The sequence below is a fragment of the Balearica regulorum genome, chromosome 12 (genome assembly GCF_011004875.1).
Source record: "Balearica regulorum gibbericeps isolate bBalReg1 chromosome 12, bBalReg1.pri, whole genome shotgun sequence".
NCBI lineage: Eukaryota > Metazoa > Chordata > Aves > Gruiformes > Gruidae > Balearica > Balearica regulorum.
Window position 1 is genome coordinate 3,526,043 of NC_046195.1, and position 19,141 is coordinate 3,545,183.

Consider the following 19,141-nt stretch of genomic DNA (forward strand, 5'->3'; position numbering starts at 1 on the left):
GGCAGACTGAGGTGACTGTTAGGAACTTCAGACAAGCATCAGCAAACCCTGGCGTGAGGGATGGTTATCAGGAAACGAGCAGTGTAAAAGTTTTATAGCAAAAAAGGAACAAACGCTTCTCCTGCTTGAGGACCCAACCCACAAATAACACTTCTAACACAAAGTTAAAGGGAAGCGATGCTTTACAAATGAGTTAACAAGGTGGATTGATACAAATTTTTGTTAACTGTTCAACACAGATAATAGCTGTAAAATAAATTTAACCTGATCTACCACTCAAACTAAAAATACATGGAGCAAATGAGCAGGGGGCCCTCCCCAGGAATACCATTCCTTAGAGCTGTCACGTGAAATTGGGATTGCCCTGATCCTGAGCCCACTGAGGTCAAATTAATCATTCTTACTGGATTAATTGAGATTTCAGCGAGGCCATCATTAGATTTGTTATTTCTCCTTTCAATATGAGTGAATTTCTGGAACTCCTCTTTTAAACAGAAAGAAGTTAGATTAACCTACCTGGATTTCCAGAAACAAGTGTTGCCAGGTTTAAGCAGAGCCCTCGATTAATGGAAGTTGTCTGCTGGGCTGTCCTCTCTCTTCCGTGGCAATAGCAATGTACTGCTCCCCGGTTAACCTCAAATTCTATTAACTGTGAAGAGCTACGACAGTTCATTTTGAAGATCTGAGACTAAAATATTGCAATAAATCAGTAAACGTGTTATTGCAATTTCCTGCCCATACAAGAAATGTCTTTCTATTAAAAAAATCTAATAGTGAGTTAAGTCTAATACATTTTATTGGTTTAAATGTCAGATTTCCCATCAGGACTTATATAAATCACATAGACAAAAATGTGAATTAAGTCATGTGGCATGTGTAGACAAAGCAAAGCCTATAAGCAATCAAAACAGGAATAAGATTTGATTGGTTTCTGAAACGGTACTGAAGATGTTTAGTCTGCTTTGTCTAATGCATTACTAACACCTCAAAACCCCTCTTTGCTGCATATCTCAAGGGGTGACAAGTGTATCGGATTATACATTTCAGTGCCTAAACAACAGCCTCCAAATAACAAATTCAACGTAGATGTGCGAAGAAGAGCAAGTTTATTAACAATATGTTCATATGCCAAGATGACTGATGATAGGAAGAGGAAATACAAATAACTGGAGCGATAAAGCAAGCAAAACCAAAAAGTCATTATATTCTATACATTAGGACGAAAATCTGAGGCTCAGCAAGAGGGACAGCATAGGAAATCATATCCTGTTCTTGGTAGTTAGCCAGTGTCAAAATACAATTCAGACACTTCCCAGCACACAGTTAATCAGTCATATAATAAAATTCAGGATCATTCTGATATGGATGCAGGAAAAGAAAAGCGAGAGGGTCTCATGTTCCCTTAATGTGTTTAACCAAGTGCACAGCCAATGAATCACTGTTGCAACTTGTAAGTAAAAAGAGAGTATCAGTGCAGCTATTTCTAAATCAGAATACGAGTCACACCATATGAAAAGTTTTTTATGTGCTGAACTTTCTGAGTTTTCAAAAAAATCTGCCTTTCCCTCAAGCCAAATTGCATAGAGTCCTTCACAAATCTGTTTGGAGCCATTCTTTCCGTCACAAAGGAATTAGTGTTAGAAGGTCATGTTCACGACTTCTTCGCTATGAGATCTGCAAATGTAAATCTGTTCCTGTTAAACTGTCGGCATGAGAACAGTTATCCAGCAACACAAACAGCAGTTTCTTAACAGCTATTTCTAGCAAGTGAAGTTATCCGTCTGGTGTTTACTAAAATTTTTTGACATTGCTGCATTTTAGTTTTATAAATCACCGCCCAACTTGAATAAGCCTTAATTTGCTTTTCTCTAATGCACGTCATTGATACACTTTCAGAATAAATGGACTTAGAGTAGTTTTACTTAGCTAGGTTTCCATTTTGCTCTGTTCTCCTAATTTTCTTTTTATCACGCATAGACATTTTAAGCTGCATATAAGTGCATGCAAAGATTACCTTTCATTCTTCCATTATAAAAGTTGTTGGATTTTGGCATGCAGATTTAAGAAAGGGAAAAAAATGAGCAACAATTCACTTATTATCAGGTTCAAATACCCTGGGTTTGGATTTCAAAATGGCAGTCATTTGCTTTAGTACACACACACACAACTTTCTGAGTGTTCTAATTGTTTCATAACACTCCACACAAAGTATCCTGAAGTATTTTAGACTCTACAGACATTACAGACCTGTTTTTCTACTTCTTTGTGTTTAGTGCAGTTATTAATATCTTAGGAAATAGGTTATAAAATGACACTCTTCTGATGTGGGATCTGATTTGCCATCAAACCAGAAGAGCAGGATTAGACGTGAGGCCCAGTACCACGGTGCTCAGCTCCGCCGCAGACCAAAGAAGCAGTTGTAGAAACTCAGACTTGATAAACAATCAGCGAGCTCGTTATCGAACAATGACAGTATAAGGGATTTGGATGGGACCTTCAGGGGCCGCCTGGCTCAGCTCTCTGCTCCCAACCCGAGTCAAGTATACGTGTCAGTTCTGAGAAAGGTTTGCGCTGCTGTTCCTGGAGACTTCAGCTGAAGGATGTAAAATCTCCCAAGCCATCTATTCCAATCCTTGTATTAGTTTTAATGTTTTAGAGATGGCAACCTAAATTGTCCTGGTTACAATTTAGGCCTTTTATTTCTTACCATTCCTGTCACAGTGGGGGAAATGGATTATTCTTTCTCTTCACAACCATGACTCCTTACCATGTCCCCTTTTGTCTTCTCTTTTGGTTAAATACATTCAACTTGTCCAGTATTTCCTCACAAATCACGTTTTCCAGGCCTCAGATCCCACAAAAAGGGCTGGCCTCTCCACACGAACCCATCTTTCTCCAGGAGCAGCACCCAAGCCAGACACAGTACCCTAACTCCCGCCTCCCCAGTGTTAAACGCCAGGATTAGGTCCCATTTTGCTCTCTGCCTGCACATACACCCCATGTATTGTATTGTACACAATTGTTTATTGGCTTGCACATATTCCATATTGTCCTTTTTCCAGCTCCCCACTGGTGAGGAAAGGGCTCGATGCTGAGGGACCAACCGCCACCACCTCAGGGGCTCCGGGAGGCCCGAAGAGACGGCACCTCGGTACTTTCTAACAAGGCAGCCCCAAGCGACAGACGGCCTGGCACAGACCGGGGAGCTGCAGCTGCCTCCGGTACGCTTCCCGGGAACACTTCCCGCCCTCTGTTAAACGCGGATGCGCCGCGTCCGCCTCAGCCCCCTGCCCGGGCAGCGGGCGGGCAAGGTGAGGGCAATGCCTTCACCGGCGCGGGGGGCGCATGCGCGGCTCACCGGGCCGGGCGGGGGGGGCGAACAAGCGCAGCGCTCGGCGGCGGGCGGGCAGTCGGGCGGCCGCTGGCGGCGGGATGCGATGACATCACCGCGGCGGGACGCGCGCGGGCGGGACGGCGCGGCGCGGCGGAGAGCGTGAGTGGCCGCTCCGCGCGCCCCGGCGCGGGGGAGGGGCGCGGCGGCGGCGGGGCGGCGCGGGGCGCGGCGGCGGGGCAAGATGGCGGCGGGCCAGCCCTCCCCCCTCCTCCGCCCCGCAGGAGCCCCCGAGCACTGTCCCGGCGGCCGGCTGCGGGCTCTCGGCCTTCCCGGGCGGCACGGCCCGGCCCTGCGGGGCGGGGTGAGGGAGTGAGGCCGGTTGCTACAGGCAACCGGAAGCCCGTGGCGGCGAGCGGGACCGGTGGGTGTTGGTTAGGCCTTGCCGTGTGGGGAGGAGCGGGGTTCCTCAGCCCCCAGGTGTGCCTCGCGGCAGCCCCTGCCTCGGCTTCGCGGTGAAAGGGGCCTGGCCCTTCCAGAACGAGGCTCTGCCCGTCGTTCCCGCCCAAGCCCGCAGTCGTGACAGTCTGTGAGGAAACTCGGGTTTCCTCAGTCTGAGGGAGATTCCTGCGCTCGTCGTAAACCTCCCTGTTCCTTTGAGTTGCACAGCTCCGCCTTTTTTCTGGTGTGAAAGCTGTGTGTGTGGAAGGGAGAGGCACGCTTACTGGGCAAACTCGCTCTAAACTCCTAAAAACTGCCAGAAGAGTACAAGTATTTGCATTTTCAAAACTATTAACGATGTTCATAGTTTAAACTGATGGTTTTCCTTCGCTATCAGAGGGAAAGTCATGGTTACAGAAGCTGACAGTACAGCAGTGTGCTCGGGTAGGGTTTGCATTCTCTACACGTTTTTCTAAACAGAGATTCTTGTTTCTAAATTGTTTCTAAATGCTCTGCAGTACTGGGAGAATACTTGGGCCCTCAGGTTTTTTCCTTAAATATATGCGTCAATTTAATGAGCTTTTTTATTAGACCTTGATTCTAATCAAGTTAACTTGGTGGGCAAAAGTACAGTTTTCTAAGATACCTTGGTGTTTAAAGTCTCCTCGTGCTGGGCCTGTCCTGATGGCTGAAGTGATGCTGAAATACAATTGTACTTTGTTTTCAAAAAACTCAGCTTCCTTCAACCAGCTGCAGAATGTTTCAGTTTTCATAGGCTCAGTAGGTTGCCTTAAAGCATAGAAACAAGTGCACATCTTAACGACTGCCTGTTTGTTGACATAAGTTTTGGATCTTTATTTTTTAAAAAGTGAGCAGTTTATGAGGAGTACAAGGTGTAATATGAGAATAAGGGAACAGCCCGCTTAAAGCAGTATCACTAACGGTAAAGACCAAAATTCCATTTTGGATCTGATTAAAAGTTAATCTTCTGTTACCCAATTTCTGATCATTTAGAAGTGTCATTAACTGCTGGTTAACATCTGATTCTTCAGAAGAAAAAGATCTGTTGCAGGAGAGTTTTTCCACTCTGATTAGTAGCTCGCTAGAATGTATTTCAACCCCGGAGATAAGGGTTTAGTTTTATTTCAGAATTGTTATCACCATTCTGGAAATTCTTGATAAACCTATAAATATTTAGTCCTCTGTGCTTCTGCATTTGTGGCAATGGTTCTGTAGTTCAAAACTGGATAAAAGTATTCAGGAGCGTCACTTTTTTTTTTTTTCACTCAAATGAGAACAGAAGTTTTTCATTTTGTTTTGTTTCACCACTAATTGTCTGCTACTGATTTCTTAGTATCTCCCTGATTCATTTTTCTTTTTGAACTAATAACAAATTTGCCCGGTCCTTTATCACAGGAAAGATTATTCTGCTTGCCTTTTACTGTTCTGGACCAGTTGATGCAATGATTTGTTTTGAAGTTTTAATATTCTCTGTACTGTTTACTATCTTACTACATAGACATTTAGATTTTTCTGTAGGGTCATTCTCTTTTTGTTTTTTTCTTGGGCCTTTGACTACTTTTAATAAGGAGCAATACAACCTATCTTCTGAAAACTGAAAACTTTACAAATAAAACTATCTTCTGAAAACCTGACTGTGTTCATCTGATGTCCGTGACATAAATGGTGCTAAGAAGCTAAAATGAATTTTAGAAGTGGTTTAAGTGAAAATGATTAATTGCATTTATTTTGACACAGGTATGAAAACTCAATGGGGTCGTCCAAAAATGTAGTAAGTGAGCCTATTGATGTGGAGGAAGGCTATAACATGATGGTAAGACATTAACCTACCATAACAGTGTGGTAGGATTTTTCCTACTGCATGAAAAACTAATTTTTCATGTTGGGATTCATTGATAAATTGGTTCATTTGTACCTTCTCTGAAAGTATTGATTCTAGAAACGGACTCAATTGAACTTAGTAACACTGTGATGAGAAACCTTCAAAAATGAATTTTACTGTAGAAGAAATTTGAGTAGTTCTGGTTTTGCGTCATTTCTAGTTGTGTCAGTGTATAGTTTTTTGCACTTTAAGACATTTATTTCAGCTGATTCCCATTTTGAACTTCTTTCATCCCACCTGTGCTCTAGCGTAAGACCATAGTGTTTCATTACACTAATAGAGTGGTGTTCTTTGAAGTAGGTGAGGTTAGAGCTGAACTCATTTTCTTTGAGAATGCAGTGGATTAAACTGGTGATTTTGCTTACAGTAATGTATTTATGTACATGAACACCATTGAAACAAAACTCCTCATAAAAGGTCTTTTAATACTTGTAGCCATGCAAAGAAGCAGTACAGACCAAATCACAAAAAATCTGCTATTTAAGGCTAAACAAATGTGTGGTCATTCCTTTTGCCCAGCAGATGATTGTATCTACACCATTTTGAAGAAGGTAACTTCTTCGGATAGTTAAGTAGCAAATAGGAGGGAATTGGGTTGAGGAAGTCGCCAAAACCCTATGTATCTGTACCACTTCCCTCACCTGAAGGAGAGTATTAAAGCTTGCTCTTGTCCAGTCAAATGAAATGACTGTGTGGATACCCACTATGGCCTTTGGCACAATAGTTTACACTTCTCTGTGGCTGTATGCTTCTTCTCGCTAACGGCCCTGTTAAGACCTCCTTTAAGGTTTTGTTGTTTTGTCTGACTTAAAAGGGACTAGAATTTAAGTCAGGCTGTAGTTTCATGATACAAAGTACTTTGGAATGTTGTGTTGAGTTACGTCTGCTTTCCTTATAAGCTGTTCTGGCTTGTAAAAAACAATAATTAACAATCAGTTTGGTGTGATCTAATGCAAAGTTTTACACTTAATTGGAAGTAATGATCTCCAGAACTAAGGATGGAAAACAACTGTCTTCACGGCAGTTCTGCAGAAAGGAACCTGGGGGTTACGGAAGGTCGTGTGTGCAACAAGAGAAGTTCTGCTTATGTATTAAGAAGAGTTGTGTCTGCTCTGCCCAGGGGACGGGGACTTGGGGACTGGAGTAGACCTGCAGAGGTCCCTTCCAGGCTTTGTTACTCTGTGACTGTGTAAGTTGTGCTAATGTATGTGTGATATATCATAAGTGACGAAGAGGTAATACCGTATTGTAAAAACCCCCATTTTGAGATGATTAAAGAGGAGTATCATCTGTAAGGTGCGAATAACCTGTCCACAGTGTTTAGCATTGAGAAAGTCTTCATTGGAGTATTCATATCTGCTTTTAGACATTGTATTTCAAAGGCAAATGTGAATCAGTTGGAGACAATATGGAAGAGAAAATTGTAAGTGCTCTGATTCAGAAAGCTTGAAATCTGAGATCTGGAAAACGAGAGAAAGGATTAAAGAAATAGCTGGGAAGATAGGAAGACCAATGAAGGATGAAATGGAATATAACAGCATAAAAAAATAATAGGAAAGAAAAAAATTCAAATGGTTTCCACATCCTCTGTGTATGCAAGAATGAGTGGGCATATGCTGTAGGAATGACATAGTTAACTATTATGTAGATTGTCCTGAGTGAATGCTGTCTGCTGGTACAGGATTTGAAAGAAAAGATGCAATAAACGAAGAAAGATTTATTTGTTATTTCATTTTTGGCAGTTGAAGATGCCATAGATTAGCTTTATGGCCAGCTAAGGTGAGTGTTAGGGTCTTTTTTGAAGATTTGAGAATAAATTAATGCAAAAAGCAGTCTGAACATTCTTCTTTTAGTTTAAGACAGGCACATTTCAGAGGCAGTTAAGTTAAAATTTGACTCTGTTGTGAAGTAAGCTACCACAGGTATTTACACTGGGAGTTTATACAGTAGCTTAAAGTGATTTTAAAACATTTAAAAACATTTTAAAATGTTATGTGACATTCGTGGATCTTTAACTCTTAGATTGATGATAGAAATTGTATCGTTAAGCAACAAGGGATTAAAAACCCAAACCAAACGATTCAGCAGAAATGGTTACTGTTACTAAAAATTCCTAGTGAGAATAGACAATAATTACATAGAATGAGGATAGACTAGAACCAGTTTAGTACAGATCCTGGTTTTTTACGTGCTTTGCTTCGGTTTCTGTGGGCCAGAATATAGAACTTGCTTTATTTACTTCATTAGGTTTTCCAAAATTCACTAATATAGTAGTGCTATTTTTTTTCTTTGTTATATTACATGGCGATATCTCTAGGTAGGTCTGTGGAGCACTAGATGGCACACTGCGGCTTTGAAACAAGCAATTGAGGACATCTGGATGAGAGAAACTGAAGTTAAATGCGGTTACATAAGCACTGAAGTAAAAGCAGTTTCTCATTTGTGTTGCATTTCCTACCACCTTAATAAATCATAGCCACTCATCTGCTATATTCATTTTTTACTGTATTTTCTTTCTAAAGATGTACTAGTACTATAAACCAAAGCGGTTGCAGGCTTGAGTCATGTGATGGTAAGAATGAAAAGAGGAAAATTGCATCTTCAGATTAGTGCTATAGAAAGTCAGTCTGTTCGTGCCTAAAATAATGTTTAGACTTATGTAACTTCTTTGTGGTTAAATTTGTCAGTGTTTAAAGATAACTTGGTCAGCATTTTGTGCTATCACGGTACATCAATTTAGCATTACAGTATATAGTTTGGCCTTGTTTCAAATTATTTTCTGAGGAATATCTTGATACACTGTAGAAGAGGCAAGGTTTTATCTGATTGTCATCTGTCACTTGATACAAATATTTCTTAATGTATCTGGTTTCAAAGGTCTTGCAATGCTGTATTTTGCAAGTATAAAGAAGTATGTTTATTAAGTAAATGAAGTTCATCCTTATTCTTATTTATCCTTATGTTTCTTATTCTGCCTTTAAACAGCTGCAGTTTTCTAGTAATAACAGCTAACTTTATTTGCCAGGAAATACTTTCTAGGTTCTTGTCTTCTCAGTGAAAGAGAGGAGGTGGGGTTTTTATACATGTTTCAGATGGTTCCGATAAATCTCGTGCCTTTCCCTAGACTCTCTCCAGTCAGCCAACACATGTATTTTGTTCTCTTGCAGCTTTTATCTTGAATAAGTAGTTCTAATCAACACAAGGTAACTAAAACGTTTGTGAAGTCTACTGCGATGCTCTAGCAGCATTGACAATCAATTAAATGGAGGTTAAAAATGTGTGGCATAGACAAACCCGTACTGAGGGCTGGGTAGTAACTCTCATGTCATGTTGATGAATCAATCTGCTAATCATGCAGAAAAACAGTTGTGAAATGAGTATGTCCACCTGTTTTGGATAGTTGAGGAAAATTCAGTACCCATTCACCCCACTTTGGATGGTTTAACCACATATTGGATTAAAATAAAATATCAAAACAAAAATTTATGGAGTTTTTTCCATCCCTGTATTTCTTGTTTTCAGGCTTCTTTCCAACGCTCTAATAGCCATGACAAAGTGAGGAAAATAGTTGCAGAAGAGGGACGTACAGCAAGGAACCTCATTGCATGGAGCGTTCCACTGGAAAATAAAGAAGATGATGGTATGTATTCAGCAGTCTTCCACCAGCTTTTTCCACATTCATCCCTCTGTCCACTGGAGTTGCTCACCTGGAAACATGTTTCTGACATAGGATTTTTCTATTTAAAAAAGAAAAGAAATTATGTTTAGCGTACATAGTATAATTCTAAAGCTTTTTTCTAAAATGCACCCTGCAGTTGGCAGATCGCTTTATAAAACCTTTACAGTGACAGCTTAAAAAACTATTTTCATTTTGTCTGTAAGCAACATCTAAGACTGGTCTCTTTTGCTGATATTATCAAGATACTTGTGTAATGTAATAACGCTGTATTAAACTGATCTCTTGTAACTTAGGAAGTCAGTATTTTAGGGATGGCTAGAGCAGTCCAACAAATTGCTCTCTACACTCTGAAACAAATAGTTTGGAAGTTTCTTTTGGTATCACTTCAGTCTTTTATAAACATCTGTGAAGAATCTTTAAGGAACAGGATATGTGGGGACAGTTTTCCATAATGCAAGTCCTCAGAACAGTTTTGTTACTGTTGTAGTATTCTCTTGTGGCATGATGACTTAACGAGCCAGGAATTGACTTTAATTTTTATACTGCTCAAGCTGTTCCAGATGTCAGAATGCTGGTTTTGAGGACTTCATCTCAAGTATTTTTGTAGCTCAGATGCACCTGTTCAGGTGCTGCTGCTTTTGAGACTAAAAGTAAAAATTAATTTGCTGTGAAGGTGGTTGAACACTGGAACAAGTCATCAAGAGAAACTGTGGGCAATCTTTGTCCTTGGAGAGGCTGAAAACCTGACTGGACGTAGTCCTGGGCAGCCTGCCCTAGCTGACCCTGCTTTGAGCAGGGAGGTGGGACTAGAGAATCTCTAGAGGTTTCTTCCAACCTCAGCTGTTCTGTGATTCTGCCAGTGGAAAAGATATTTCTATGAAAAGTTATGTCTAAGTTACAAGATAATTAACCCTATATCTGAAGCAAACTGATGCAAAGTTTAAACTGCCTTTGGCTTGCTCCATGCATTATTTGTACTTGTGATTTTTTTGTTGTTGTTGTTTCTGTCTTTTTAAAGCTGAAAAGTCCAAAGGCACAGAAGACAATGAGTTGCTTGAAAACCTATTTAGATGTTTGTACATGGACATTTCTATAGGTTTCATTAAGGAAATTGCATTCAGTTCAGAAGGCATAGCTGTACCTCTGTTGAACAATGACAAGCAGAATGACAGTTAACTTTTGTTTGTCAGCTAAACATCCTAAACCTAATTACAAGTGTCCACATTTACAAGCTTTGGTTTCAGGTTCTGACTGTTTTATGTCAGTGTTGTCTCAGCTATCTTAGTACATTCTGTATAGCGGCATTTTTAGTAAGCACTAACTGATCAGCAGAAAAACATGTACTGTGAATCTTTGTTAGCTAGACATAGGAAGAAAAAAATGGAAATAATTTAGACCTGAGCATAATCTGACCGGTATTTATAGCTTCTGAATTACACTTTTGGGGAAGGTAGTAATATGAAAGAGTATATGTGAAAGGAACGTGGAGTATATTTCTAACTACTTTTGAGCTATTTGTGAGTTGATTCCATTTCTGTTTCAAGAGTCCGTTATTTTGTAATACTACCTTGCTTGTAATATTCTTTTAGAAACTTTCAAGTAAGACTTTTTCCTTAAAAATGAGTGACTGTGAGTAGATGAATGCTTGCTCCAAGTCTAACATTTTCTGCCAAAACATGAAGAATGAATGTAAAAGTGAATTTTTAGCCGTCATTAAATAGTTGTTATGTATGATAATTAAAAACCAAGTGGCTATATTCATTTCCTTCTTTTGGTTGTATTAGCACCGTTGTAATTTTTAAACTTTTTTTCACTGGTGCTTTCTTCTTTTTAAAATTTCTTCATTAAATCATAGGGTGACCCTTTTGCACAATGCAAAGAATCTGATGATAATTGCCTGATGGAAAATTTCCCTGTGGAAAGGAACTTGTGGCTAATGAAAATCTGGCAGAGCCAGATCCTTTGCCTCTTGACCCTTGTCTTGGCATAGAGGGTATATATGTTGGTGTCAGTGAGCTCTGATTAATTTTCTGCTGATCTTTATGTATTTTGTCCCAGAGGAATGATACAGCAGTATTATGAATTAGGACAGTTCTAACTCGTTCAGGGGTTGTGTAAATCAGGCCAAAGGTTCAGGTTGCCTGAGCCAATCCTGCAGCTCTTCTGTACAAAGCAGAATTTTGCCTTTGTGCGGTTTCTTCTGCTCGTAATGTCCAGAGGTATTGCTTTGGCAGTAACAGTGTGTGATTTAACGTTTTGTATTATATACTGTTATTTGTTGGGGGGGGGGTTCTGCAGAAACAGTGAGGGTATGGACATTTGCTATTACTAGTGGTAGAGTTATAGAGGGTTGATAACTTACAATGCTGGATGTGTTTTTTCAGTTTGTATCCTTTTTCTATTTTCTTTAAAATTTGTATGCTTGTGTCCTTCTTACCATTTAACTTGTCCTCTGAAAGACTTGTGTATTTTATATAGAGGGCACAGGTAAAAGAGTAATAGTGAAAAGAATTGCAACCAACACCTTCCAATTCCTTAACGGAAAGATATAGTTCCTGTCACTAAGAAATATTTCCTTAAAAAGCAGAGAGATTTCTGAAACGGCAGGTGGCACTTCTGTTACATGTTTTGGAGCTGCACGCACCCTTGTTATGTCATATCTGAAATTCTAGTTATGAATACAAATCAATGACGTGAAAATCCACAACGTGGTGGCAGTGGTCTAGAAGAGGTAGTGTCTGTGAACACATTGCAACTATTGAAATTAAAATAGGCCTTCACAGAATTCATTAATACGCAGCAGATTCTGTTGGATAGACTAATTAGCAGTACAGTTGACTTTGTGTCCTAGGAGGAGAGTCTTATAAGTGTGAAAAACTCACTAGTCTGTTACTCTGTCTCCAGAATTAAATTTGCATTCCAAACCTACGGCCACCAATCGCCTATGGCAGTCACTTAGATCTTGCCCACCGTGGAAAGCGTGATCATTCTCATAGAGGATTTCAGAATTTTTTTCCTTTGTAATTATTTTATATGCCTAGCATGAAATTTGAGGCACTGAATGCAGATAAGTACCACACACACAAATTTTATGACAAAATCTAAGCTGTATGATTAGTAACAGTTAAAACATCCCAGAGGCTTGGCATTTAAATATTAATAGAAGGTAAGGTACCTTTGAAACTTTGAGATGTGTCAAAAAGTTGGAAAATCTTGTATTTGTAACTGTTCCCTTCTTATTTCCTGTTTGTTTAACATCATTTGGGCTCTCGCCATATAGAATTCATTTGTAGATTAAGCATTTCAGGGTAAGGAAACATATTTTATTGGTTGAAATGTACCTGGCACACTTTGGAGAGCCTGCAGTATAATCTACTCCTTCAGCAAGAGTCTGATGGAGTAAATTGGTTTTCCAGTATGTGATGAAAGTCATGAAACTTGGCTGTCTTTGGCCAAGTAAGGAAGTTGTAAGAGTCATGACTGAAGACATTGTGTGTAAGCCCAACATTGGACCTGATTGTAACTGGCAGAATGTAACATGAAGGGAACGATATTCTTTAAGGTTCCTAAGTTTCAAACTTTGAATTTCACTGAAGTGAGTAGGAATTCAGTCTAGTGCTGGTAGGTGAATACAGGGCCATTATATTCTGGATGAAACAGTGACAGACTAGATTTCTCACACTGTATAGGAACTGGAGGAAAACAATGCTTACCCAGTGGTATCTTCAGATTCATTCAAGGAGGTAAAAAGAAATATCACTGAAAATTGTTATTGTTCCTGCTGAAGGTCTGGTGGTGAACAGTGTCAAAGGCACTGAAGCAACATATGCAGTTGATGTCTGCCATAGTGAGAATAGAAACGAGGGGTGCTCTTTCTAAATTTAAGGATGATGAGCATGTTTCCTGTATCAGTAAAACTATCCAAAAGAGAGAGGTTGTTAGTATAAAAGATAAACTATTTTCAAAATCTATCAGTGGCTTTTTTTGGAGATACTAGCATCTTAGCTTTTTGTGACAGGAAGTCTTCACAAATCATAAACTCTGTGCGCTTTATATTTAATTACCAGGCAGAGAGGAAATGGACTTCAAGTGTAAAATACGACTGTAGCTCCCTGAATGCTGCAAAACTTTGCTACTTCATATATTTCACATTGGCAACTTAATAGCTAATGAGATGATCATCTTTGGTTGCTATTGTTCTTTCCTTAAAATTCAGTAAATTCCTAGCAGATAATGCCCTTCATGTGTCATTGAGTTCCTATGCGTCTCATAGCAATGCTACTGTTGTATAGTTACATACCAGTCGTCACTTAACATATGCATAACCCTTCAGCAGTGCTCTTGTGTTGTCACTACTTGTGAATATAAAAGGGCAAAAGCAGAAAGGAAGACATCTTCTAATAACCAGAGGCGTTTACTAGAAGAAAAAGACTAATAAAAGCTTGGAAATGTGGCTGCTGCTGAAAGACAAAAAATTTTTGGCCCATATACCATAAGAAAAAAATCAGTCCTTGCCACACATTATGTACTTTTAAGTTTGCAAAACCTGGTATTTACATAAGTTTTGTTTTCTTGAAGTGTCTGCCTTGCATAAAGAGTGCTTGAAAACTTGCTTTTTGTCTTTACAGGAGGCTTGTTCAGACATTTCCCAGTTCTTAGATGATGGATTAGTATTCTGGTTTTTGTAAAATCTAAAGACAGCAACTTTCTTTTGCGTTCAAAATGTTAACATACCCATATTTGTAAGCCTTTTCACTGTGCAAGTTCTGTACACCACTGCATCCAAAATCTTGTCTTTGCAGACTGTAAATCATCTCAGAAGAGAGACTTTGGTGATTGAAATATTTCAGTTATCATAATTTTGACATGGAACTGATCTGCAGTTTAAGCTTTTTAGTGAATAGGAAGTTTTTATACACATGGTAGCTGAATCAAATTTTTTCCTGAATACTGCTAAATTCAATATATTAATTTGTACCTGTTGTTTTGGCTAATGTAGCATTTAAAAAACTAATTATCAAGCAAATAATTTTTAATTTATTTTAAAATTAAAGGCTGTGTTCCCTGGAATAGCCAATGATGCAAACCAGCTGTACAACTGCTTGATTAAGACAGGTTTACAGCTGCTTTACATAACCAGAGCAATGTAAAACAGCTGGACTGTGTTAGGGAATTTGGCCTAAGAACTGTTAAAAACTCAACTGGACAAATCTGAAATTCAAGAATGATCTCCATGGTCTAGGAAGGAACTGTATTCAACTAATACATTTATTTGCTTGGCTTCATCCAGCTAAATAATCTTGAAACTTTTACTTAGATATAATCTGTGCTACAGAGTACTCTTGCCATAGTTAGTATTTTGTCTTAACTCGCTTACATTTTTGGTAATTGAGTCCTGTAATTTTCATGTTGTGTAAGTTAGATACTAAGATGGAGGAACAAACAAAAAAAAAATTCTTTTTTTTTAAATTGCCCATGAGCAAATCTCAAAGATTAAATGCAAACATGTCAGATAGGTCTAGGCTAACACAAGTTGATCTATGCAAAGAGAGCTCTTAATCAGTTAAGAAATTGCTACCACCACAGCACTGAGACCTGAAATCATCCTTTCTGACTGTGGGAATTTAAACTAATTTTAGAAGCATAGTCGGTAAAGTCACTTTGCATAAACAGTGGAGGGAGACAGGTACATTTGAGAAGGAATTTCAGATCTTAAGGGGACTGACTCATGCTCTGTGAATGTTTTTCTCTCTTCCTTTGGCTACCTAAATGTAGGTGAACTAAATCCAGTCCTAAGTTCTCTTTTTCCCGATCTTTCTTGGCAGAAAATACATACATCTACTTGTAGGTTGTTTGAACAGTTTGAGAAAAACTAAATTATTACATTTGTTATTCCTAAGAAAGATATTCATTCTTTTAATGTTGTAATATCTGATTGAACAGTCATTCAAGAGCAGACATTTTTTAATCTATATAGAAAGCTAGTATCATATGTGACATGTAGATTGTAAATGATATGATTTTCGGAGGCACTGTGCACTTAAAGCTAGTTTATCTTTGTTTAATGAAGTTTGGAGTTCTTGCCTTTCTTTGTAATTTTTTTTTAATTTTCTATGTGTTTTCTGGCATTATCCACATTCTGAACTGTGGAATATATATTTGGAATATATAATTTTACAAACCTCTTAACTCATAAATTGTGCCCATATCAGTACATTGCAAGTTGGGATATGTGTGTTTTAGAATGTTCTATCCAATTAAAATCGTTATTGTTGATTAAAACAGTTGCTTTCCCACAGGAAAATCGAAATGGCAAGCTGGTGGAAAAACAAAGAGGGTGACTCAAGGAACACAGAAGACTGCAAAACAGGTATCTGCTCATTTTTTATTATGATGTAAAATTTACAACATAAAAATGTTTTATGATATCACTGATAAATTACTTACTGGCTGAGTAATACATATATAAAACTGTGCATATATTGTGTTTTTAAAGCATACAAGTTTCAAAGTCAAGTATTCAGAAGTTTAAAAAAAGCCAGAATTTAGGTTATCTTCCTCAGCCTTTATTTTTGGTGCTTCCTAAAATCTGGATGCATGTCATTTTGGCATTAAAGTTATTTTAAGGAAAATGCTGTTCAATAAAGTGATACAGAATTTTCTTCCTATAAGCATGGAGCTTATACAAAGGCTAATTCCTAATTTAAGGAAATGGTTTATTTCCTGACCTGTTAATGGCTGAAGAATTTTGGTTTAAAATTTCAATATAACCTATTTTGGAAAAAATTAGTCCAGGTGAGTAAAATTTCTGAGAGCTATGACTGCAAGCAAGTCTGAATGGGAAGTGTCAAGAAGAAACTGCTCTTATTTTTATTCATGTTTTTTTCTGTGTGAGTGACAGTCTTTATTACATTAATAAAGTAATACCTCAATCTTTCCTCATGTTTAATATTTTTAACAGTTGCTTTTCTTTGATTAATGGATTTAGCCATTAGCATGCTTTAGACATTTAGTATTTTGAGACAGTCTGTCAGATTTTGATAATATGACATACGAAAGATGTTATTTTTTTGAAAAAGAAAAAAAGGAAAAATGTTCTGCTTCCATAGAGGTGTATTTGCATCTTTAAAACATAGCCATGTTATTATCCCAGTTAATTTAGCAGCTATTAACCTTGTGTTCTCTCTTCATGTACTAGTATGTTACAAATACTGTGTATCCTGGTTTTCTTTTTCTCTGAAGGTGGAATTTTATTGATGCAGTTGGGGCTCCCCATAAGGGTTTAGCCTCAGAACCTTTTGCGTGTAAGAGTAACATACTACATAGTTTGGGTTCTATTTTAGTCACTTGGGATTATGTAAATACGGTGTTTTCAGGAGAATACTTGATTGTTATTCAGTGGCTCTGCGTGGGTTTGCTATACTAAAAACTATATTGTAGAAACACAGTGTGTTCCTAGCGGGTACAATTAAGGTTTGAAATGGATTGCTGAGAGCCTGTGCATCTTGGCACTTCAGTTTGGCATTCAGCACCGTTATTTCTACTGCATTTCAGACACTGGATACTGCTGTTAATTGATGGCTTTTTTGTTACTTTTGTTGAGCCTTCAGATTTAATTTTCCTTTACATATAAATGGGTCACTAATCTCAAGAAAATAAACTTATAAGAACTCTTTCATATGCTCTTATCAACCTCATCTTCCTCTCAGTAGGGTGCTGGCAAATCTACGTTCAATAAATTTTGGCATCCTGAGAATAAATACACACTTTGTACTTTCCAGAACTCTAAGGCAAGTTACTGGAACTATTTTGGGAGGGGGGGGAATAAATTCAGTTTTAACATCACTTTCATAATCCACGCTGAGTTACTTGACACATAAGAAGGAATATTACCGTGTTTCTTAACTTCAAAGGTACAAAAGCCTTGTCTTTTCTGCAGTTGAAGGTTTGAACTATCATCACTACAAGTGAGATAATATGAACTAGCCCCTCTGAATCTTTGCCGTTCTTGGGTGGGTTTTGTTCTGGTGAGGTCAAGCTTCAGTGTAGGCCTGCTAGATCATGTCTATATAAACCATCATCACACTGTGGGTAAATGTGCATATTATTTGAGGGGGGGTGGAGGTCAAGACAAGCTATTTTTTTGGTGTGTTTGTAACCACTGTGATTGATTGTGTTTGGTTTTGGGGTTTGGTTTTTTTTTTTGGTTGAGGTTTTTCCATATCTTTCTTCAGACTATACTCTTAGAAATATTTTGTCCTGTGTCCATATGTTCCCTCTGAATACCAGAGATCAAGAGATGATCATCTCTGGAAATTGAGTTTCACTATTGCATCACTTTCAACCTGAGCATGAAAGAAATATGATCGGGTCACAAGTACGCACTTCTAATTAATACCGTTTAATTAAAACTTAATTCCAGGAAGGATGATTAAGAATAATAGAGCTATAGCTGTACATCAGCACAGAAACTACAGTCTTGAAAAGTCTGTATCTAATCTGACATTTCTTGCTTTTCACAGTGAAAGGTTAGTTTGGTTCATTAGACTTAAGACTCTTACAGGTTAAGGTGCTGCTGAACAATATACAGATTAACTCAGAAATTCTGGTAATTTTTTGGAGTTTCTGTTAAACATCTGTACAGAACATAGTCTGTAAAATATTAGTAGTATCTTTACATTAAAAGTAGTCTTTGCTGCAACTCTTAAACTTAAGTGAGTACTAGCTTTCATTTCAGTAAAGTTGGTGTAGGTCAAACTGAGTTTGATCTTTTTTCATGAAATGTCTGGAAACTGAAGTGCCGAACATGGACACGATTTGGATTGTTACCTGAAAATTGATTTCTCTTTCCTTGAGTGGCAGATACCAGGCTGTGACAAATTCAGATGTACAATGTTGGAACTGACTTGTATCAGGAACTTAAACTATTACTTCTACTAACTAACTGCCAAATTAATGCTTACCTGCTTGTGTGATTGTGTTTCCAAGAAATGTGGTAGTTCAGGGGTTTGCATCCTTTCAAAGGTGTTCTACTGGAGTATGAGTAACTGTAAATGTTGCTTAGGTTTTACTTAGACACTGGAAATCTGCTTGCAGGAGTAATAATGGAACAGCTGCAACTTACAGTAGTTAACACAGTTCAACATGCTGTTTTCTTAATTAAAATATGACTGACGTATAAGAGAGATGATAAATGGATGCCAAATATAGTAGATGGATAACATTTATTGCTAGATACCAAAATATATTCCATGGCACTGTCTTAAAGGTACATTTGAAAATGTATCTTTCAAATAGTGGGAATGATGTATGGTTCCCATTCCAAAACAGCTGATCCCTTATATCAACAATATTAGCTGAATGAGTAGAAACCTAATCACTTTACCAAGGTCACGTTTTATAAATACAGGCAGCAAAAGGTAACACTGTTATTTTAATATAGCTATTTATGATTCTGCAGTTAAGGTTGTGTCATTATAAACTATATTTTAAAGGAGCTGTAAATTAACCAGTATAAGCTTTGCTTCAAAGGTTTATATACAAGGCCTCAGCTAAGGAGCATCTTTTCTCCAAGCTGTTCTTTAAGGGTGACTCTGATGTCATAGGAGAAAAAATATGAAATACTCTGACATATGAAACCCTTCTGAAATTCCTGTTCATTGGTTGTTTATGACATGCATCTTTTCTGAACACATCTCTCGTGCATACATTAGCTGGGGTTCATCTGGAGTACACTTAGAGCATTTGAGATATATGCAAGGGTAGCAGAGATGTTAGCATGATTGTA

The 19,141-nt window shown here is 38.2% G+C and overlaps 1 protein-coding gene across 1 annotated transcript in view; it reads left to right on the forward strand.

The window, feature by feature from the left end:
• The first annotated feature begins 3,355 nt into the window (after positions 1–3,355).
• Positions 3,356–19,141, forward strand: part of SCAPER (S-phase cyclin A associated protein in the ER) — a 161,412-nt gene continuing 145,626 nt past the window's right edge. The window contains exons 1-4 of the mRNA XM_075764713.1: positions 3,356–3,493; positions 5,531–5,606; positions 9,198–9,315; positions 15,654–15,724. Coding sequence (XP_075620828.1) covers positions 3,438–3,493; positions 5,531–5,606; positions 9,198–9,315; positions 15,654–15,724 — 321 coding nt within the window. The 5' untranslated portion in view covers positions 3,356–3,437. The remainder of the gene's footprint in view (positions 3,494–5,530; positions 5,607–9,197; positions 9,316–15,653; positions 15,725–19,141) is intronic.